This window comes from Peromyscus maniculatus, chromosome 2, assembly GCF_049852395.1.
Source record: "Peromyscus maniculatus bairdii isolate BWxNUB_F1_BW_parent chromosome 2, HU_Pman_BW_mat_3.1, whole genome shotgun sequence".
Taxonomy (NCBI): Eukaryota; Metazoa; Chordata; class Mammalia; order Rodentia; family Cricetidae; genus Peromyscus; species Peromyscus maniculatus.
In genome coordinates this window covers 42,692,379-42,716,657 of record NC_134853.1, presented here as the reverse complement: position 1 = coordinate 42,716,657, position 24,279 = coordinate 42,692,379, and the positions used below count along the sequence as shown (strand labels likewise).

The window sequence follows — 24,279 nt, the reverse complement described above, 5'->3', positions numbered from 1 at the left end:
TCAGAGCTAATAGCAAACCATAGCAGAAGCCAGGCAGTGGTGGCACACACCTTTAATTCAGATCACATGACAGACAGATTTTTGTGTGTTCAAAGATACAGCCAGCATGGAGACACACTCCTTTAATCTCAATACCAACCATAGAAGACCTGGAGGTCTGTATAGACAGGCAGTGATGAGGAGGTCATGTGGTTGGGTTTACAACCAATGAGAAGACAGAACAGAAAGTCAATAAAAGGACACAGGAAGTAGGTCTCTTGCTGAGGGGAAGGACAGCAGCAGCAGGAAGGGTAAGAAGGATGGTTTTAAGTCTCAGCTCTCAGCTACTGCTCTGACCTCTTGGGCTTCTAACTCTGTATTTGGCTCTGTGTTTCTTATTTAATAAGATGGTTATATCTATCTACAGATCATTTATAGAAGATTGCCAAAAAATTTACTTTATGATTTCTTCTGATTTTCCTGTTCTCTCTGCTATAGCTGTTCTATTACCTTAAGGAGTCTGGTCTATTCCAATAGTCATTTGGTTATTTAATTGCTCTAAGAGGGGTTTCTTCTATGATAGCAGGAAGGGACTGAACTTAATTTGCCATGGGGGCCTGTGAGAGGTCCCTCAGGGAGTTTCGTGATGTCAGAGGCAAATGATTACCTTGTCTGCCCCTTGTTGATCCACATCCATTGGTCCAATGGTTACCTTTATCACACCTTCTGCACAATCCTGAAGGAAGGGGCATTCTGTTGCCATTGTTCCTTGAATAAACATTGTTTCTAGGAATGCTGGTTACAGTACCTTTTCAGAAGACCTTGTTTACCACAATTAAACTATCTGACATTAGTATTTTTCCTCAAAGCTCTTGATATAACCTGTCCTATCCACATCTCATCATGGTCACGAGACTCAATATTAATTGTGTCCCTGATCCAATCCTGCAAGGGTGTTGATCTTTCCTTTAGCATCCTGATTACCCTCTTACATGCTGTATTTGCATTCTCAAAAGTCAAAGGTTCAATTATTATCTATCTTGGTCCTGAATTTGGTATCATTTTATTTATTGCTGAACATAGCCTTTGGAAGAAATCTGTAAAGGATTCTTTGGGGCTTTGTACAACTTTTGTAAATGACTCATTTTTTTTCCTGCTTCCTCAGTTCTGTTCCATGTATTCATGGCTGCTATGTGGCATAGAATTAGGGTTTAGTTACCATATAAACATTTTCTTTGTATATCAGTGTAATCACCTTCTCCAAGAAGCTGATCCTGGGGAATTTCCACACCTCCAGTCCTACATCATTGTTATACATTTTTAGCCTCCTCTTTCCTCCGTGTTCTCCATTGTAACGGTGGTCTCGCCTCTAGCACTGCTGTAATTAATTCATTCCAGTCCTGAGTGATAATTCTATTAGAAGTTGACTCTGAGTCTATCATCTGCTTTACAAATGGAGAATGCATTCCATGTGATACTATATCTTCTTTAAATCTCCTTAAATCTAACATTTCCACTGGAGTCTGGTTAGTTGATATATATCCTTGAGCATTTGACACTTTCTGTAAGGTTACTGGGTAGATTAATGTCTGCTGCCTGATAATCTGAGGCTGTTTCTCTGTAACTGTATAATTCAATCCTGAGATAATGTCACATTTAAATTCTTCTGTCTGGGTCTTATTTCTCTATAATTCATTTTAACAGGTTTTTCTACAATCAGTCCTGAGATAGGTTCACCTTTAATTCTCCTGTCTGGGTCTGAATTTCTACTTAATTCATTTAACAAATTTTTCTAAAGCTTTTATCTTGGCACTCAAATTGACCAATATTTTGAATGCTAAAGTAAAAATGATCAAACAAATAATATTTGTAATTGATGTTACATACATCTCATCAACATTAAATATCCTCTCATTTAATTGTTTCATTTTCAGACTGCCTAATGTGTTATCAAACAGAGACCAAATTCCTTTCATTGTAAAAATGTTTCCCACTTTTTTAATGTCAGAAAAAAAATTCTTTTAGCTAATTTTTCCCTTTAATATATCTTAATTGACTTACCAAGTCTGTCAACTGTATAGAACAGAAGAAGTCTGAGGGAATTTCAAAGCTAGTGTGGTAGCAGTCTGAGGTGGGAATCCAGAGCTAGCCCACCACCCACTAGGAGAGAAAAAAACCAAAGAGATCTGGCCATATGCAGCTCCGGCTTGAGTCATGGGGCCTGTAAGGCCACAAGTGTCTTTTTAGTGAATTCTTGCCATGTTGGAGTGCCAATTGTAGATGAATTTCTAAACGGACTTATTAAATAAAAAACATGGAGCCAGACATAGGAATGATAACCTGAGAGATCCAGGAAATATGGGAAGGCCACAGCTAACTTCAGCTCACCAGAGTTATGTACTTGCACTCATAATAATTTGTACCATCGTCTTTATTGCTTTTTTATTTAACATCTGTCATTGAGACACTCTTTGGATATAATATTTGCTCCAAATCGCCAAAAGCAGCTTGTCATCTATTTATCTTTGGGGTGAGCTCACATTGTATCATTAATATTTTTCCTTTAGATAAATCCTATGTCATCTTCTTAGCTCTCTAAATTCTTCTGGCAGCAAGTGTCAGAATTAATTCTACAATACTGGAAGTAACTGCCTTTATTATTCCAGTACATACTTACAACTGTCAAATTAGGATGCAAGGAACTTAAGACATTCTTTTCAGAATCATTGCCAAAGCCAAGGATTCAATGCCTTTCCACTGCTGAGTGACAGTCCATTGGCATTCATTCCTCCATCAGACTAGATACCAACATCATTATAAAGATTATTCCATTTCAGTGTCCAGACAGCTTTGGAAGGAAGTCAGGGTTTGTGTGTCAGGATATTTTGCAATCACAGAGTAGTATTGTGTGTTGAGAACTTTATTTATTTCTTTGTTAGTAAGAACTGAAACTAGAGTCCCTTCTGGTAGATGATCATCAGTAGTTGCAAAAGGAAATTGTGTGAGGTGTGGAATTTGAAATTTGTTTGTAGTGACCATTCTGAATTAGATAAATGATACTATAGAATTCTGCATGTGTTATGGAATCAACACATTATATCCAGCAGCATTGGTATAGGGTTTGTTTTACTGAATATGTATGCCAGCCTGTGTAACTCCAGGTTTTCATCAGGACAGTGACTTGCTGGATCGGCGGAAACATTGCTTTACTATGCAGTCTGAATGTGGGGAGGATCTATACTTCTCTGTGGAGTTAGAAAGTGACCTTGCCCAATGGGAACGAGCCTTCCAAACAGCCACCTTCTTAGAAGTGGAGCGGATACAGGTAAGAGCGTGTGGAGTGCAGTGTGTATGTGTGGTACCTTGGAAATATAACCACTAACTGAAGTTTGCAAAGTACATGTGCACAGTTCTTTGAGGTTTCCCTCCATCTCAAATGCATCCAACATTTGGCTGTCTTTGAAAACAGTGAATAGGCATATCTGAATAATCATTGAAGTTTTTCTCATAATTTTACCTTAGTAGGCTACTTCCTATTAAATATTTCTATAATTTGAATCTTATATAGAAAATACTCTGGCTGTAGTTATTTATGAGATTGTTTCCACTTCTGTAGACTTGGCCACATAGCTTCTAGATGCCTCCCCTTCATCCGTGCCTTTCATAACAATTCATAGTATGTGAGGCTTTCTTCAAGGGTTACTTATTGGTGAAATTATTAAGGCCACTCCACGTAGTTAATAGGGAGGTCTATTTTGTGGAGTAACCTACAAGTGAAAGAATAGCTTAAAGGGTCTGGGAAAGGTGTGGCACAGTCCAGCTGTGTTCTCTGGAGAACTCTGTTCGGTCTACCTCCAGCGTCCAGGGTCCAGGAACCAAGAGAGCCAATGCATCTGGATCTCCGGTCTTCAGCGTCCTCTCTCAGCCCCACCTTGTAGGCCTGACCATTACTGAAGCCTCAATGGGGGTTGGAACTTCCAGGTCAAAGCTGGAATGGTTACCCACTACAGTTACTTGATCTGTGGGCAGCCTCATCATTTCTAAGGCTGCCTAACAGACCCTCTCCATAGCAACTCTCCCTTCTTCCACTGTAACAAAAATACCACTTTATTTCACTGTTTTCTTCAGATGGCTCACATCAAAACATTGAAAAAGTTTGTCATAGGTTGCTTATTTTATTCCTCTATGAGTTGAAGTCTAGCACATTTTGTGAATCACAAGTGTCTAGTCGGTATTTACTGAACTATATATATATTTTTCCAGTATGAAGACATATCTAGATCAAACTTCATAAATCTTTTAACCTCTCATGGGAACCTGAAATGAGACACCTCACAGAATTGGTTTTCTGTTTAACCTGGAGCAAGACATAGCAAAATTCAAAGTTGACTAGGTTCTTGCCCCTTGCAATAAATTCATAGATCTAGGACCAACACACATGGACACTTATTTTTAAACTCGTATGATGACAGAAATGAAAGGAACATATCTGGATTCTGTTTAACTTTTGGGTTGTCTCATATTTCATAATTTGTCTTTGTTAACTACACTAGAAATCTGTAAAAAGTTGAAAGTTGAAAAATTTAGATTTTTTTACTTTCATATTTAACATTGTGAATATACTGACAAAATATACTAACAAAAATATTGTTTAATTTTTATAGAATGACTATCTCAGTTTCATTAAAGTTGGTAAAAAATAAAGATATGAACCTAGCAGTATATACCTATAATCCCAACAATAGGGAGGTGAAGGCAGGTAAAAAAAAAAAAGTTGAATATCATCCTCAACTACATCCAATTTGAATCCAATCTGTGCTACATGAGACCCTGTAGTAACATAGCAAAATACAATAAAAAGGAAAACATGACCTAATAAAAATAGGCATAAAAGGAGAAAACTAATAACTTGATTAAAGCTATTGAAGAAGTCATGAAGTCATGCATAAAAATGTTTTTATTTTGAAATAGATTTGAATTAAAAGGACTACATAGTAATGGTTTCTATCTTAAATTATATTTACTTGCTTATTTATATTTTGTTTTAAACCTGTAATAAACTTATTATAAATACTAGCATATTTAGTAAAAAGGATGATCCATAAAAACACACATATTGAGTACATTCCATTTTATCATTTTAATTTAAAATTAAACTTTAGAAAATGTAGTGGATATTGAAACATAAAAGTCACAACTTACGTAAATAGAATGTTATATTTCCTAACTTAAAAGAAATAATATAAAGTAAACTTCATTTAGCCTAATTTTACTGGCTTTATAATTTTACCAGGGTCAGTGAATTTGGGCAGTAAAGGAAACATTTGTTCCATAACTATATGCTAATCCAATTTAACAATTACCTCTTTTAATATGATGCTTTAGAGAGTGTATTAACTTTAAAAAGTTGTTATACTTATTTAAAATTACTTTGGATTAATTCCATATATGTCTTTACCTAGTGATAGAAATTTATGTCCAGAAGGTCTTTAAAATATTTATTCTATGTATATTTTACCTATAGATGCTCTATAATACATAATTATGCAAAAAACCTTGTCAAGTGATTCATGTTTGAGCTTCTATAAAAGAATAATCTTTATCACTTTTTCATACGAAAATAACATTTCATTACATACATGTAGTAATTAAACAATAAACAAGCATTTTTTAATTTAAATATATCAAATCCACTCATTATATTTTTTGACATTTTAAGTTATACAGTAAAATTTTAGTGGATCTCAACTTAATATCATTTATTTGTTTCCATTTAATGACTATTGAGACAATGTAATTTAATTTGGAAAGTTGAACTTTATGAGAAAATTCTAATGCACTCTAACAAATGCAATTTCACCTGGAATCTTTCTTTTAATGATGGTACGAAGAAATAGCAAACAATTACACTTAAAGAAAGTAAACACTGTAGCTTTCAATATTCCTTAATGTTGATAGTAGTTTTAATAAATTACTAATGACTGAATCCATCTATCTAATATGTCCATGTATTAAGGAAATACAATAATATCCAAGCACATACTTTTAGATCCATTTAGTATGTCTCCTAATCTGCAATTTAAACTCCAAATAAACATTTGTTGTAGTTATAAGTTTTTAATGCAAATTAGGTTTTAATCATATGTATGAGTATTTGTGATAGGCAATATATTTTAAATAAACACTATACAAATATAGTATAAGCATTAGTATTTGAAAAATGCTGAAATAAATAGCTCCCCCTTATGTTAATTATGATTATAGTCCATCAAATATAGCAATTTAGCTTGGAATGAAATTTAAGTAAAACTAGAAAACTAGATATAAAAATGCTTCATGTTGTGTATGAGGCCCAAGTTATTTCTTTTATGATTTATGTCCCTTTTATATTTTAGTATCAATATTTACTCTTTTTCCCAAAATATTTACAAGTAAATTTATAATGCTGAGAATCAAACATAGGGTCATATTTATGTTAGGAATGTATTATACCACTGAACCTCACTCAGGCAGATATTAAGTATTACATGCATAGGGAGAAGATGTTATCTTCCCCTTGATAGTGAGGTTATATCAATCACATGGAAACTAACATTAATCTCTGTTTTTTCAGTGCAAGACCTATGCATGTGTGCTAGAGAGTCACCTAATGGGCCTCACTATTGACTTCAGCACAGGCTTCATCTGCTATGATGCAGCAACAAAGGTAATATGTTCCAGGAGGCAGGAGAAATAGGTTGGCAACATTATCAATCAAAAGTGAATAAAAAGCCTTTGAATTTATTGAAGAATGCAAAATAATTATATGTTGAATGTAAGATCTTCATTTTCATTCATGGAACATAAATTACATTTTTTTTCCATCACAGGCAATTTATTTTGTTCTATTCATTCACAGTTAATACAGAAAATACTTGGAAACATTTCCATATAATATTTGACACAGAAATCATCAAATAGAAGTATACAATGTTGACAGGAGGTAGTACATTTATAATTTATAACCCCAAATGTATTTATAAATTAGAAATGGAAAGATCTACAAATGAAATTATGAAGGTTCACCAAAGTCATTTAATCTGTCAGTTTCTCATTCATTTTTATGTCTTAATAATACTCTATTGTATGAATAAGCCACATTTTATTTCTCTCCAGTATTTGATAGCTATTTGAGTTGTTTTAACTTTTTTACTATTAGCAACACACTGCTGTAAACCTTCATGTACATGTTTCATAGATGCACATTTTCAGCAATTTGAGGTTATATTCCTAAGGGTAGAATTGTTGAGTAACAGAGTAACAATGTTTTGCATTTTGACCAACCACCAGACTGTTTTGCCAAAGTGGCACACCATTTTACAATCTCACCAAATCCTTGTTTTTAAGGCTCTGATTTTTGTACAAAAGCATTCAATCATTCTGTCAGACCAAACCAGGAAAAGTAAGCTATAGTTCAGAGCTGTTCTATTCTATTTACTATGCAAAGCCAATCTTGGCGTTTGCAACTCTCAGCCCTTTTGAGTATTCTTGCAGTGTTCACCTTTTCCTCCACCACTTTTTTTTTCTTCTTTTTTTCTGGTTTATTTCTATCTATTACAAATGTATAAAAAAATCCTCCATCAACACTGCTGATAGCAGCAGAAACTTGAGAAACATACCTTTGGTTTGCCTCAGAAAAGGAACACATATTGTACTGTAAAGTTTATAAAATTGGCGCAAAATATTGTAATAATGTTACAATACCAGTTTTAAGAGTTCAGTGATTAATGGGGAGCCAATGGGATACATGCAGAACTGTGAAAGCGATCTCACTTAGCCAGCTGTACACGTAGACTGTAAATCTACATTCAGATCATTTCTGAACTAAGAATATCATCTCAGTTTATCTGTTGAGGTCAACCAGGAAACCCTAGAATATACATTGATTTTTGCAAAAAAACAAAATAGGGGGAGGGGTTTTTCAGCATTTCAGTCCATGAGTAACAGTATCCTAACAGGCAAAGTGTTCTCTCACTGTCAACATAGAATAAACTGCTGCTGGAGGTCAACTTGGGCTTTAATTTGCATTAGCATTTACATGCATAGTAGTCCAAGTTGTTGACCGCATGACTTTAAAAAGTAACTCTAAAAAAGTAAAATGGCCCTTCTTGGAAGACTAAAGAAAGACATCCAGCCACAGTTGTAAAAAGTCTCATCAAAACAATATACCCTTTTATGAATTACGCCTCAATTAAAAAAAAAAAAGTAGCCCCAAATAAGAAGCAGCTCTGAAAAAGAAAATATAACTTAAGATATTTGAAAAAAACAAGGTGAATACAGGTTCAAAAGTAATTAAGATATATTTTCTTAAGGCTATCTAGAATTAGGCTTTAAAGAATTCTACCATTTCAAGTTTACCACTAGTTACTAGATATCTATTTACAAATAAGATGTTCACCTTTTTTGTTCCTTTATCAAGAGAAAAATCTACCTTCAGACTATGAGGGTGGTGATGGGAAGGGACTAGAAAACAAGATTCAAACAATCCCATGCAAATATCACATTTTTCAAATGGAAGAACTCCAAACTGCACTAGAAGTTCCAATCACTAAGACACTTTCCATTGAAATGATTTAAGTACAACTACACGGCACCAAGGTTTAGGCCTAATATAGGCCTGACAACCAAGTCCTTGTTTTCTGGAAGAAAGGCCTCAAAAGTCCCACTCAATTCCATATAACAATACTTCAAAGATCAATTAGGTTTTCCTTTCCTTAATATTTTTGTTTTTGACTTCTAATCCTAAAGACTAGATTAAAACTTAGCTCATTTCCCAGAAGGCATTGCTTCCCTTTGCTCTATGAAAGAGTCCACCAAGACCTCTTCCTCAAAACCATCTAGCCCCCAGCCTCCAGCCTTTGCTTGTGATGCATCTTTCTCAACATCCTGAAAAGGTAATGTAGGTAAAATATGCTCATAAACATTAAAACTAGTTGTTAGAAAGACATAACTAGCTTTATAATTTAAGTTTTAAAGCATAAATACTTGTAGCTTAATCTGCACTGACAATGATTGTCAAAGCCTAGAATTCAACATTTACAAATTCTCATTCACACACACAAACCACACTATTATCACACAACTTGTGTCTTGAGAGAATCTTCTGCTTTTTAAATCTTTGGCCTCCCAGTCAATCCCAAATTCAACCAACTTTTCCGAGTTCTGGTAGTTACCTGGACCACTGAGGCATTGCCACAAGACTTCTTCTCTTTTGAAACATCCTTTTTCTCTAGATATTATTAGGATAGCTACACCAGCTTGTTTCTTCTGTGGTGTATGTTGGTGTGGGATTATCTATTGCTTGATTTTTCATGGATGTGTTTAGCTTCTTTGGGTTGAATTTTCCCTTCTAGTGCTTTCTGTAGGGCTGGGTTTGTAGACAGGTATTGATTAAATCTGGTTTTATCCTGGAATATTTTGTTTACTCCGCCTATGGTGATTAAGAGTTTTGCTGGGTATAATAGTCTGGGTTGGCATCCGTGGTCTCTTAGTGTCTGCATGAGATTTGTCCATGATCTTCTAGCTTTCATAGTCTCTATTGAGTATTCAGGTGTTATTCTGATGGGTTTACCTTTATATGTTACTTGGTCTTTTTCCTTTGCGGCTCTTAATATTTTTTCTTTGTTCTGTGTGTTTAGTGTTTTGATTATTATGTGGCGAGGGGACTTTTTTTTGGATCCAGCCTATTCGGTGTTCTGTAAGCTCCTTGTATCTTCATATGTATTTCTTTCTTTAGGTTAGGAAAGTTTTCTTTCTTTCTTTCTGCCTTTGAGTTGGTATTCTTCTCCTTCTTCTATCCCTATTATTCTTATGTTTGGTCTTTTCATGGTGTCCCAAATTTCCTGGACATTTTGTGTTATGACTTTTTTGTCTTTAGTGTTTTCTTTGATTGACGAATCTATTTTCTCTATCGTGTCTTCAGTGTCAGAGATTCTCTGTTCCATCTCTTGCAATCGGTTGGTTATGCTCGTTTCTGTAGTTCCTGTTCGTTTTGTCAGGATTTCTATTTCCAGCATTCCCTCAGCATGTGTTTTCTTTATTGTCTCAAATTCATTTTTCAGATCTTGGAATGTTTCTTTCATCTGTTTAATTGCTTTTTCTTGGCTTGATTTGATTTCTTCCCATTTTTTGTTCATTTTTTCTTCCATTTCTTTAAGGGAGTTTTTAATTTCCTCTCTAATGGAGTTTTTCATTTCCTCTTTAAGAGAGTTTTTCATTTCTTCTTTAAGGAAAGTTTTTATTTCCTCTTTAAGGTAGTTTTTCATTTCCTCTTTAAGGAAAGTTTTTATTTCCTCATTGAGGGAATGTTTTATTTCTTCAAGGGCCTCTATCATCTTCTTAAAGTCATTTTTAGGGTTGATCTCTTCTGTTTCTTCTGTCATGGTATGTTTAGGTCTTGCAGGTGTAGAATCACTAGGTTCTGATATTGCCATATAGGTCTTTATGTTGTTGCCTGTATTTTTGCACTGGCATCTACTCATCTTTTCCTCTGTGCGGTGCAGGTGGTGTCTGTGTCTGAGAGTGCCTCTCTTGTTCTAATTTTTAGTCTTGTTTTAGTAGCGGTTCTTGGTTAAATTGGTGCTATTGGGCTGTTTCCTCAGGGACAGCTGATTTCAGTCAGTGAATTATATACTTATGATTCTCGTGATCTGGTTTGGTGACTGGGTAGCGCCTTCTTCTGTGTTCCCAGGTCACGTTTTGTTCATTTGTCAACTCCTCAGCTGATCTTGTTTCTTCAGACTTCCAACTGTAGGCATCTGAATCCTCTCCCAGATGAGTTTCAGCTGAGCAGGGTAGTCTCACCAACACCTCCAAGTTGTTGGGTTTCACAGGATCAGCAGTTGGGCCCTGGGTTGTCCCCAGACAGAGTGTCCAGACTCGCCCTGGTTCTGACCCACGGAGATAGTCTCTTCCCCAGGTGTTGGGGCTAGGGGCGTCCCCGTTCCAAGCTGTGTCCGCCCCTCTCCGTCCCCGGGCCTGTCCACCCCTGTGGCCCACCGCCACAGGCCCACCTGCGTCCACTTGTCTCCACCGCTGGGCCTGTATGTCCCTGTCAGCTGCCGCTGGGTCTGTCTACCTCTGCGGGCGACCAATAGGCCTGTATGTCTCTGCCGGCTGCCGCCATGGGCCTACCTACCTCTGCTCGTCACTGCTGCCGGGCCCATCCACCTCTGCGAACTGCCACGGGGCCTGTATGTCTCTGCCGGTTGTCGCTGGGCCTGTATGTCCCTGTCGGCTGCTGCCACCGGGCCCTTCCACCTCCGCAAGTCGCCGACCTGCATCCGCCTTTCTCCGCCGCGTGGCCTGTCCACCTTTGTGGGCCGCCACCAGGCCTGAATGTCTCTGTTGGCCGCTACCGCCGGTCCTGTCCACCTCTGTCTGCTTATCTCTGCCGCAGGGCCTGTCCACCTCTGTGGGCCGCCACTGGGCCTGAATGTCTCCGCCAGCTGCTGCTGGGCCTAAATGTCCCTGTCAGCCACTGCTGCCAGACCCATCTACTTCTGCGGGTCGCTGCCACAGGCCTACCTGCGTCTGCTTGTCTCCGCCATCTTGAATCAATCCCATAAATTACATTTTAATGTGTTTCTCCCAAACAAAATTTGAATTTTCATAGTTAATATACTTAAGTAAATATATATCATTCTGCCCTTATATGCATAGAAATATAGAAAGATATTATTGATAGGTTATATATAGGTAGAAGTAATATCTGTAATAGTGTGTATATATGATAGATAGATGGTAGGTAACAGATGGATAAAAGATACGTGATAGAAAGATGTATAATAGATCCTTTCTGAAAAATATAGCTTCATAATTATGTGAACATTTTCTTCCTTTATAAATGACTTTTAAGAGTTCCTACATGACTTTTCTGAATTAAATCTAGATGATGAATGTAAGGACAACATGTTTTTGATTTTTATAGTTGATGTCTCAGAATTAGGTACAGAATGGTTCAATTTGGGTGTTTGGAAATTCTAGCAAGTGTCTGTTATAAACACATGACTTAACCTGAATGCTGTATATTGTGATAGCTTTCACATTTCACAAAACATTCATGCCCACTGGATGAGGAATGTATTTTTTTTGGTTTTTTTTTTTTTTGAGACATGGTTTCTCTGTGCAGCTTTGCGCCTTTCCTGGTACTCACTTGGTAGCTCAGGCTGGCCTCGAACTCACAGAGATCCTCCTGACTCTGCCTCCCAAGTGCTGGGATTAAAGGCATGCGCCACCACCGCCCGATGAGGAATGTACTTTTCTTAGCAATAAAAGCCATAAGAATTATCAATTTTGGTGATTATGGGGTATTATGTGATAAAGCTAAAGTATTCCACATTTTATTATCAGTTGGAAGTGATCTTCCAACTCTTCTGGTTCCCATCTCCTAGCTCATGATACAGCATCTGCATTGGGCTTCAATTTGCATGAAGGTGTCTTGCTACCCTCTATTTTATCAAAAATGTCTAGCATGGTTTAAATTGAAACTTTGATTCCCACTAGTTTTAGGGATTAATGAATAATCTGTTATTAATCTTCTCTCAAATTAATGTGTGCACAAGGTTTGCAAAAGAAAATCTATAAAAATAAGGCAGTGGCACATATGAATGAGGAAAGTAGATTGTAGATGGTTTAGGAATGAAGCCAATTGAGTAGTGTGCTGAGCTGATCACATGAGCAGGACACCAAGCATATGCATAGAGAAATTACGATGGTTTGATATCTATCACCTGTGATAGTCATTTAATAAGTCCCTACTACCTAAGGATTACTAGTGATAGCTTGGTTTTCACAGTAAAACCCATTACACACTAGAAGAACAATATTCTGTCACTTAATTTGTGGTCTCTGTGTGACACTTAAAGGATACTCAGTAATTAAGATTCCTAGATGTAGCTAGCCTTCTGATATTTGTAGTTCTATGTAGGCACCAGTTCTACTTCTCAATATTCAATGAGTTGTGTGGGTATTGTCTTTAGCAATGGGGCCTTGCAGTCAGTTTGTGAAGAGCAACCTATTTTCTTGGCAATAGCCTAAGTTGTTTAGTGATTTCTGTGTGGCCTCTTTGGCCAACAACTTAATTGGGTGTAACACAATCCCAGTACTAGAAGCTTTGTTTGGTGACAAGAAATGGACAGCTGGGGCTTCTAAATTTGTTGTTTAGAAACTTCATGAGGATGCTTTCATGCATTTTAGGAAGTTTCCCTAATGCTCCATTAATGGCCCTCAGTTCTAGCTCTCTCTATTCACATTCTCTCTGTCAACCCCATCTGCCCTCCCACACTTTATGTGATCCTTTTATTTATGTACCACTTCCAGTCCCAGTTCTCTCATAAAATTTATTGCATTTTTCCCTCCCAGGGAGATCTACATCTCCTGACCCCATTCCTTTCCTTTATGTCTAACTTCTTTGTGTCTACAGATTATAACTTTGTTATTATTTATTTAATGGCTAATATTCGTGTGTAAATGGATACCATATTTATCTTTCTGGGTCTGGGTTACCTTCTAAAGATGATGTTACCTAATTCCATTCATTTGCCCACAAATTTCATGATGTCGTGTTTTTAGAGAGCTGAGTAATACTCTATTGTGTAAATGTACTCCATTTTCTTCATCCATTCTTCTGTTGGGGGATATCTAGGGTGTTTACAATTTCTGGCTATAATTAATATAGCAGCAATAAAAATGATTGAGCAAGTGTCCTTCTTGTGGTATAATGACATATCCTTTGGGTATTTGCCCAAGAGGAATGTAGCTGGATCTTTGAAGTAGATTGATTCCCATCCTTCTGAGGAACTGCCATACTGATTTCCTTAGTGGCTGTACAAGTTTGCATTCCCACCAGCAATGTAGGAGTGTTTTCCTTGATCCACAGTGGATTATTTTTCAACTAAAGTGCACTGAACAAACAATATTGATTACATATTCTTAATACACACACACACACACACACACACATACTTTGGATAGAAACAAATATTTTCTCAATCTTGGTTATTTACTCTTAGGTGTACCCTTGAAACTTTAACTGAACTTGTTTTCTCAGTACCAATATTAGATAATCATAGAGTAGAGATATTTTTACCATAAACATTTTTCATTTTGCTTGGAATGGAATAGTCTTATCTCAGTGAAGAATTTCTTTAAGTTATGTCTTTGAGAAACATGGGAGTCACCTGATATATATGTAAAAGAACAGATTGACTATTAAAAGATAGGCTTTGAAGAATACATTTAAATTTATATATTAATATTGGAATGTATTACTAAATAAGATTAACTTTCATATATTAATTATGTAATTTCTTGACTTGAATGCAGACATTAACTTTGTTGATTTATGTTTCCCTTTCTGTCTCCCTTTAGGCTGTACTATGGAGGTATAAATTTTCTCAACTTAAAGGCTCCTCAGATGATGGCAAAAGCAAAATCAAATTTTTGTTTCAGAATCCAGATACTAAACAAATTGAAGCAAAGGTAAACACAAGAAACCCATTGAATTTCCAATTACATCATTGTCTTGAAGACGCAATGAGGAGAAGGTTTAGGACCAATAAGTACAAATATTCTTTGTCTACCTTGAAATATTGCTCTGACCCTAGAGTACTTTTACTTTAATTCTCTAGTGACAGATTTTCACTAAAAGGTATCACTCCAGAAAAATTATATTTGACTGCTTAGTTTTACTCTGGTATGAACTAAAATTATGTGAGAATAAAACAATATGCTAAGACCTGAAGGAGCCATATGGCTGTTTTTGAATAAAAAAAAATACTTTAAAAAAACTAGCTGCTTCATAGTAATTTATCAAACCTTAAATGTAAGTATAAATTCTCAAAGAAAATGTTTTTTGGCAAATACTGAATAATTGCTAAGTAATTATGTTTTAAACGTTTTTTGTTTTTTTATTTATGTTTTAAAGAAGATTAATTAGTCAATGACTTTTCACATTTCTTTATATAAGTCATAGTAATGTGGAATACGATAGTTATGTTGTTAGTTCAGTAGAAAGTTTAAACAATTTTTTATATATAATTATTTATGATTGCAAAAAATCAAAATTTAACTTATTTCCTTTACCATATAATGAAATTGACAGTAAGATTGTTTGAGTTAAAATAAATCATAAAAATATTATTTCTCTGAGGAAGAAATTAAAAATTTAATCCTGTGATGTGGAAACCCAATGTATTTTTCTTCTATGAAGTCAAATTACCTCAATTTATTTCTGAAATCATTTCCCTAAGTTCAGGGTGAGTCTTAGACTGAATTTCAAAGCCTTACTAAGCATAGCTCTGTGTGATGTTCTATGCAGTTGCTTACCACACTATTCTACTTTCTGACCAGAAGCATTCCTTTTAACAAGGTGATAGCCCTGCTTTGTCTTGTATGTCTGCCTATGCCCTTTTTCTATCTTTTCTTTCTTATGTCTGCATCCTGCTTGAGAAATCTCTCCTACATTTATATCTGTCTTTGCTGAAGTAGAAACTGTGGTCCTAGCTTTCATGTGCTTATTCCTTCTCTTTCATATTTCTAATACATGGGTGTAACCATATTCTCACCTTGCCTTTGTATCCCATCAGGTTAGAAAAGTATCTTTTTCACTGCCTTTTCATGTAGTTTGCAGTTTCTGACCTTCATTCTGATGTGGTATCCTACCTCCACAGCCCTTACCTTTGTTATTTGCCCTCTCTTTTCTCCCTAGCTATCAATGAAGCATCATAGTGCTGGCACTTATACTGCTCTTTATGATGATTTTCGGTGTTGCTATAGGTACATACTAATATAAACTTATTTATGATAACCCTGGATGGCTTTCTTAAGTTTTCAAAACATAGCACACATTCTAATATGGGTAATCTCGCAACAGCAGTGCAGTATTTGATTGTTAGAGATAATCTCAAAAAAATATACACAACAAACACAAGGAATTTCAAAAAAGGGAGTCACAGTGAGACACATTCAACTTTCAGGGACAGAGGAACAGCAGCGACAAATTCCCCAGGCATTTTCTGTGTGTTACATGTTTCAAAAATACATTCTTGAGAACCATAAGTAAAAATGAATGCACACCAGACAGTAAAATAATTCTGTCACTGCAGAGAACTCTGATGCAGCATTTGTTCTTCACTAGCAATGTTCCCAATCTACTCCTCCCACATAGATCTAGTGAAAGGCAATTGACTTGTTTCCCCACACCAAAACCATATTATTAATCCCTCTTGCTAACTGCAACATAGTAGCTTTGAGGATCCTCTCACCACTCTGCTGCCTAGTCTTACTCATATTCTTACAATACTCTGTTCCCTTCTACTATTATATTACTTTATATCCAATGTATGGGCAACCTTATTTACAACTGCTGCCTTTCTGTAGTAAGTAGCATTTCACTCTATGTTTAAATGCTGCTCTATCATGTGCACACACATTTCTTTATCTATGAATTGGTTGATGGACATTTACATTTATTCAAGTCAACTGACTTGATGTTTAACTTCACTGCATGTGATACTTTGCTCTAGATGGCTTTGGTGGGGTCATTGGGATTTCTTTTCTTATAAGATCATTTTGTCAGCAAACAACAAAAAATTCATTTCTTCTTGCACTATCTGGATATCTTCATGTCTTTGTTTTAAATAAATGTTTTTGGCAGGAAGTGACACCTGAGTATAAAATGATATGGTAGATATAGACATTGCTGCCTTAGTAATGGTCTTCATGCTTTCCACTGACCCCATTGACCAGAGTGTTAGTTGCTACCTTGTCACCTCTTTTTTCCATTTTGTTGAGGTATATATTCCTTTAGTAATAGATTGAGACAGCTTATTATGAATGAATGTTTACTTTTGCCATTTTTTCTATTCCAAATCACATATGATTGTAAGGTTTTGTTTCTTACTGTGTAAAGTGAAATATCCCTACATTTCAACTTAATCAAGGTGAATGATTGTTTCTCATGTTATTGAATTATTATTTGTAAACATGGAAGAAACATGTTTGGTTGGAGACACTGATCAATTGACTTTTATGTCATTGTATTAAAAGCTATGAATAGTGTTTAACACTTTGTGAGAAATTTAAGAAATATTTAAGGGAATTTGTTTGGGCCTACATAGGACATGAGTGAGCTTTGTTTCTTTGATTTGTTTTGAGTTGTGTGAAATACATCACCATGGAAAAGTTCACTAGATTTTTTTTTAAAGCACAAGCTCATGCATCCTCATTTCATTACTTAAAAACATAACAAATTTCCCCCATGTTTTCCAAGCCTCATTAAGCTTCTCAGGACCTTTTTGACAAGTCCTCAAAAACTTACTTGGGTTCCATGGAGTGGAATCCCTTATAATTTATTAAATTTCTGTTTTCTTTTTAAACATATTCGAATCAAGATTGTGGTCATATTACCTGAAAATTTAATTTACAGAAAAACAGTACACTGACATAATCATATACTATCAGCACTCACAAAGACAGATAAGTCTATGGTGAATATAAGGGTATATATAGAATGAAGAACTTGTTACTGGCCCCATATGCATCACTCTCTGTGTCAATAACATGTCACAACTGTCATGTAAGGAGTGGTACAGGACTATAACCTTCTGTATTAGATTCCATACTTCTACTTTTCCTAGGAATATGTTCTCAATAGTTGTCTGCATATTTTATTGAAGCAATCTGAACACATGAAACCTCTCATCCATGATTTCATGTTCTGATTTTATTAACCTATAGGCAATAGTATTGTAAAAAGCAATAGATTCCAGGAAAAAAATTCATGGATTTTAAATTGTGTACTAGCTGAGGTAAATGAGAAATTGGGGCCTGCCTTTCTTATAGCATGAATCATCATTTATAAAGGGAGTACCCATACTAAATATTCTAATCAGCCATTGGCTGTTTCTTAAGTATTTTGGAAGGTACAGCACATTTAATGAATTATTATCATCATTATTATTATTAAATATTTTAAATGTATAAATATATTATAAATACATTTAAATATATATGTGAAATAAAACATTTTATTTTAGCAACTTTTGGAGGGAAGAAATTAGAAAAAGCATAAGTATACATGTATGTCCATTGGTGAAAAAGCAAAAATTAATGAATGTGATTTCTATATGGAAAACATTGCTCCTAGACCATAATATAGTTTTAAATTCTACAATTTTTGAAGTATAAAAGAAGGACAAGACCTTAAATTACAGTACCATTCATTTGCACACAAAAACCAAAAGAGTGTAAATGAGTATCCACAGGGTATAGAGTAATAAGCCCATTTCTTTTCACCTCTGATGAATGTAGACCCATGGGTTTATATTTGACAATCCATGTGCTCAGCTAAAGAAGTCAGCCTCCTTTCCAAACAGAAATCCCAAATAACAGGACTCTTCTTTCTTTGATTAAGAATTCATGCCGGGCGTTGGTGGCGCACGCCTTTAATCCCAGCACTCGGGAGGCAGAGGCAGGCGGATCTCTGTGAGTTCGAGGCCAGCCTGGTCTTCAAAGCGAGTTCCAGGAAAGGAGCAAAGCTACACAGAGAAACCCTGTCTCGAAAATCCAAAAAAAAAACAAAAACAAAAAAAAAAAAAAAAAAAAAAAAAAAAAAACAGTAAGCCGGGCGTGGTGGCGCACGCCTTTAATCCCAGCACTCGGGAGGCAGAGGCAGGCGGATCTTTGTGAGTTCGAGGCCAGCCTGGGCTACCAAGTGAGCTCCAGGAAAGGCGCAAAGCTACACAGAGAAACCCTGTCTCGAAAAAAAAAAAAAAAAACAACAACAAAAAAAAAAACCAAAAAAAAAAAAAAAAAAAAACAAACAAACAAAAAAAAAAAAAAAAGAATTCATAAAGAGGGGCTAGAAAGATTGCTCCTGTAGTTAAGTGTACTCACTGCTCCTCTAGATGACCCAAGTTTCATGCTCAGCAGGCACATGATGGCTCACAATCATCTGCAAGCCCAATTTCATGAGATTGGACACCCTCTTCAGACATCTCCAGCACCATGCATACATATGGTAGAGACACATACACACATAAAATTCCCTTAAACATAAGAATAAATAAGGAATTCTTAATGCTAAGAAACTTTTATTTATGAGTAACTCTATTCTAAAATATTACATTAATTCTTTTATGTATTAACTCACAATATTTCCCTCTGAAAATCCAGTAAGTCCTCTGAAGCTCACAGTAAATTCATGAGGGCAAAGATGGGAACTACGGTACTCATCTGTCTGCCCTACTCTCTGTTTCTTTGACATATAACCACCCAAAAATACTGGGCCTTCCTCACCCTGGTCAATTGTAACTATAAACAAAATACTGTGAGTCATAATCAGCATAGAGCACACTGTATACTGTTTCCTATCCTTCGGATCATTGGTCTTCATGTTTGCTGCCATCTACAGCAAGCGCTAACACTAAAGATGTGGTGGTGTTCCATGTCTCTTCTACTAATTCTGTTTTTGTAAACTTACTACTTTAAGTAATTTATAAACAACTTTAACATATATATGTATGAATATATATGAGAAAAAGAGCACTTGCTAAATTCAGACTGATTTGTGATTTTTATGGGCTTGTATAGAAATAATCTTATCATTAGTTGAAAGACATTAAATAAAGTTCTGTTTTAGGATTTTAAAATTATTTTTAATTGTTTTGTTATAGTATTAATTTTATTCAGGATAACAGTGCTTTTTGCTTCCATTTGAGTTTTTCAACACTGTTTAAGTTGAGAACGCATGCAAAGGAACCAGGACTTCCTGTGGTTTCAAGCATGTATTGAGAGATCTTACAATATCTTACAAACAAGACTAATCTACTGTGCTCTGATTTCTTAGGCAACTATTCTTCTCATTAATTTATATTTTCAGTTTCTAACTGCACACCTGCTTTATTTAGAGAAGGAAAAGACTCTTCAAATTTTAAAATATAATTTCCTAAGTAGGGATGCACAATAGATACAAACTGAATATACATTTATAGAAAAACATACATAGCTCCTTCTGAACAACAATATTCTGAAATCACTGCAAGAACGGATAATTATAACATATTTCCAGATAATTTTCTCAGAGTCATTGAGGTATGAGTCTGGTCTAGATATTCACTACTAGCTCTTCTCTTTGGTACATGGTCATTCATTTAATAGTTCTAATGGTCAGTTTCAAGGATAAATGAGAACAGATAGCTCTGGAAGGTCATGAGAATCAAATGCATGAAACACTGTGCAACTCCAGGCAAGTTACAGGTTTCTATATCCTGAAACAAAAGGTTTAACAGAACCACACAGATACAGCAGAAAAAGGGGAACTTCATTAGAAAAAGATGCACTTCCAAGGTAGTAAACAGACCAGAGTAAAGAAATAGCCTTAGCATCTGTGACCCCACTGTATAAAGTGTGGGGGCTCTTGTGTCACACAGTATGGGTTTTTGGCTCATTGAATACCATGGAATTTCTCAGGTTTTCTCTGTTACATGGTTTTCTAAGTATAACTTAATTCATTGCATATCTCATTAGTATCTTAAAACTGTACTGAGTGGTGTACATTTTAGCATTATGATGAGCCTTTAGGTCACCTCCAGACACTCAGTACCCCTGTGCCAGAGCTCTTAGCCAGATGTGCTTGCTCATCCTTGGCTTTAAGCCAGACATGCTCAGCCTTGGCTGACGTTATCCAGACTTCTTCTTTTTTTTATTTTATTTTATTTTATTTTATTTTATTTTATTTTATTTTATTTTATTTTATTTTATTTTATTTTATTTTACAATACTATTCAGTTCTACATAACAGCCACAGATTTTCTTGTTCTCCCCCTTTATGCTCCCCTCCCCTTCCCCCCAGCCCACCCCCCATTCCCACCACGTCCAGATCAAGGCCACCCCCGAGGACTGAGATTGACCTGTGGGCCTCTTTAGCACTTTGTTTCTTCCTTTTCTCATGTGGTCTTCATTTTCCATGGTCTCCTATTTCTTGTTCTCCCTCTCTGTTCTTGATCCAGCTGGGATCTCCTGCTCTCTTTCCCTTGACCCTCACCATTCATTGCTCCCACTCATGTCCAGGCTGTTCATGTAGATCTCATCCATTTCTCCGTCATTGGGTGATCCCCATGTCTTTCTTGGGGTCCTGTTTTCCAGGTAGCCTCACTGGTGATGTGAGTAGCAGTCCAGTCATCCTTGTTCCACCTCTAGTATCCTCCTATGAGTGAGTACATACCATATTTGTCTTTCTGAGTCTGGGTTACCTCACTCAGGATGATTTTTTCTAGATCCATCCATTTGCCTGCAAACCTCATGATGTCATTGTTCTTTTTTCCTTTTTGCCAACTACTTTTCTAGTGTGCTAATTTTGTGCATGGCTGGCTTGACTTCACACACTCCGACCCTATTTTCCTGCCTTAAAACTAAGCTCCAGAAAAAGAAAGTACCAAATATTTGGGATTGACAGTTTCTTCATGTCAAAATAATTTTAAACATTTCTAACTCCCTGAAGTATTCCAGGGTGGGCCTAAATGCACCTAGCCACTACTGGAGAAGATACTACTCTATGTATGTTAATTCCTCCTAATGACTTCCAGTATGGGCTTCTGGTGTGAGAAAGAATGTGATAAAATGATGGATAAGAAGTACTTTCTAGCTCAGGCTAGGAAGCCTAATAACATGGGATTTAAACCTAGCTCTGACAGTGTGAGAACTAGGTAAACAATTTGTGTCTAGTTGCTATGATGAAGGCCAAGAGCTGGGAGAACACCTCCTTTCCTGAAGACACATACTTCATTTCTGTTCTTATTCCATTTAAATCACATAGTTAATTTCAGGATTTTGGAAAAATTCACCTGAGTATTATGACCTAAAAGGAAGGAAAGAAATGTTAAATGGTGAAGTCTGGTGTCCCACAATCTCAAACGTCTGCCAATACCAGTCACAAAAGTTAGTGGCTCCATGGTTACTTTCATATCTTCTCTGTTCTCAGAGATCACATGAAATATGCAATCCTGTGTCTTGAGTCCCTAATCTCACTCATTTCTCACAATAGCTCCACATTCCCTAGTATGGGACAATCCTAATTTTCTGAGGAATCTTCATATTGATTTCCAAAGTGGCTGTACAAGGTTACATTCCCATCATCAATGGAGGAATGTTCTCTTTGCTCCATATCATCTCTAGAATCACCTGTCATTAAGTTATTGATCATAACTCCTCTGACATTTATAAGATGGAATCTCAAAGTAATTTTGATTTGCATTTACATGGCAGCTAAGAATGTTGAACATTTCTCTAAATGTTTCTCAGCCATTTAAGGTTCTTCTTTTGAGAATTCTCTTGATCTGTACCCCAAATTTTATTGAATTGAATTTTCAATATATAGCTTCTGAGTTCTCTATATATTACACTTATTAGTCCTCTTTCAGATGTTGAGTTGGTAAAAACCTTTTCCCATTGTGTAGGCTGCCTCTTTATCTAATTGATGGTGTTCCTTGCCTTCCAGTTTTTCATTTCATGAGGTCCCATTAACTACTTATTGATCTTAGTGCCTATGTTATCAGTGTCCTATTCAGAAAGTTGTCTCCTGTGTCAATGCTTTCAATGCTATTCCACACTTTCTCTTCTATCCATTCCAGTGTATCTGGTTTATGTTGAGGTCTTTCACCCATTTGGACTTGGGTTTTGTGCAGAGTGATGAATATTGATCTATTCCCACTCTTCAACTTATAGACATCCAGTTTCCAGTTTGAACAGCACAATTTGTTGAAGATACTTTCTTTTTTCCGGTGTGTATTAATGGCTTCTTTATCAAATATGAGGTATGCATATGTATTTGGGTTTGTGTCTGGGTATTCAATTCAAACCCATTGATCAATGTGTCTGCTTTTATGCAAATAATATGCAATTCTTATTACTATATCACTGTAGTAGAGCTTAAATTTTTTTATGGTGATACCTACAGCACTTATTTTATTGTTGAGGATTATTTTGGTTATTCTGGGTTTTTTTTTCCATAGATATGTGTTAATTTAAGATATAAGAACTAGATAACAAGAAGCCTGCCATGGCCATACAGTTTATAAGAAATCCAAGTCTCTGTGTTTACGTGGTTGGGTTTAAGTGGCTGCAGGACTGGCAGGTGAGAGACACATATCTATTGTCTATGTGTTGCCATGTGGCTTGTGGCTTACCAGTACCTTACATCTCGCTTTTCATGGCGGCGGCGGCAGCGTCTCTCTGCCTCAGCCTTCCACTCCCCAGAATTCTCTCTCCTTGTCCCACCTATGCTTCCTGCCTGGCTACTGGCCAATCAGAGCAACACATTCAACATACAAAACATCCCACAGCACTGAAAAGAAGGTATATTCTTTTGTGTTTAGGTAAAATATCTGTTAGGCCCATTTGGTTTATAATGTCTATTAGTACGAGTATTTCTCTGTGTTTTTGTTTGTTTGTTGTTTTGTTTGTTTGTTTGTTTGTTTTGGTCTGAATGACCTCAATTGGGGAGAGTAGGATAAGTCTCCTAATGTTGGTATGAAAGGGTCAACAGGTGATTCAAGCTACTGCAGTGTTTCTAAACAAAACTTGAGTGCCCTTGTGTTTGGGACACAGATGTAAGAACTGAAGTGTCACCACACAATTGTGGTACAAGCCTTTAATCCCAGCACTTTGAAAGCAAAGACTGGTGGATCTGAGTTCAAAGCCACCCTGTTCTGCAGAGTGAGTTTCACAAAAGCCGGGGCTACCCAGAAAAATCCAGTCCCAAAAATATTGAAATGTCACCTTGGTAGATTTTTTTCTTTGATGAATATGTGGTGTCCTTGTTCATCTCTTTTTATTAATTTTGGTTAGAAGTCTATTTTGTTAGATATCAAAATGGCTATACTGACTTTCTTTTTAGGTCCATTTGATTGGAATATATTTTTCCTTTGTTCCTGACATAAGGTCTATCCTTGATGTTGGGGTGTGTTTCTTAGATTCAGCAGAAAGATGGATCCCGTTTTTCCATCCATTCAATTAATGTGAGTCTTTTTATGTATTTATTTATTTTAAGGATTTGAGATCATTGATTATTATATTGAGAGATATCAGTGACAAATGGTTGTTTCTTCATTTTTTTGTTATTATTGGTAGTAGTCATATGGTGTGTGTGTGTTCTTCCCTTCTTTTGATTTTGTTATTGTGAGATTACTTAATACCTGTGTTTTCATGAGTGGAAATAACTTCCTTATGTTGTACTTTTCTTTGTAGCACATTTTGAAGGGC

At 36.0% G+C, this 24,279-nt stretch overlaps 1 protein-coding gene across 11 annotated transcripts in view; it reads left to right on the top strand.

Annotated features, from left to right (window-relative positions):
* Sntg1 (syntrophin gamma 1) overlaps positions 1–24,279 on the top strand; it is a 925,417-nt gene that overhangs the window by 749,297 nt on the left and 151,841 nt on the right. For all 11 annotated transcript variants that reach the window (XM_076564008.1, XM_076564009.1, XM_076564007.1 and 8 more), the window contains 3 exons: positions 3,152–3,304; positions 6,593–6,685; positions 14,389–14,499. In XM_076564008.1, coding sequence (XP_076420123.1) covers positions 3,152–3,304; positions 6,593–6,685; positions 14,389–14,499 — 357 coding nt within the window. The remainder of the gene's footprint in view (positions 1–3,151; positions 3,305–6,592; positions 6,686–14,388; positions 14,500–24,279) is intronic.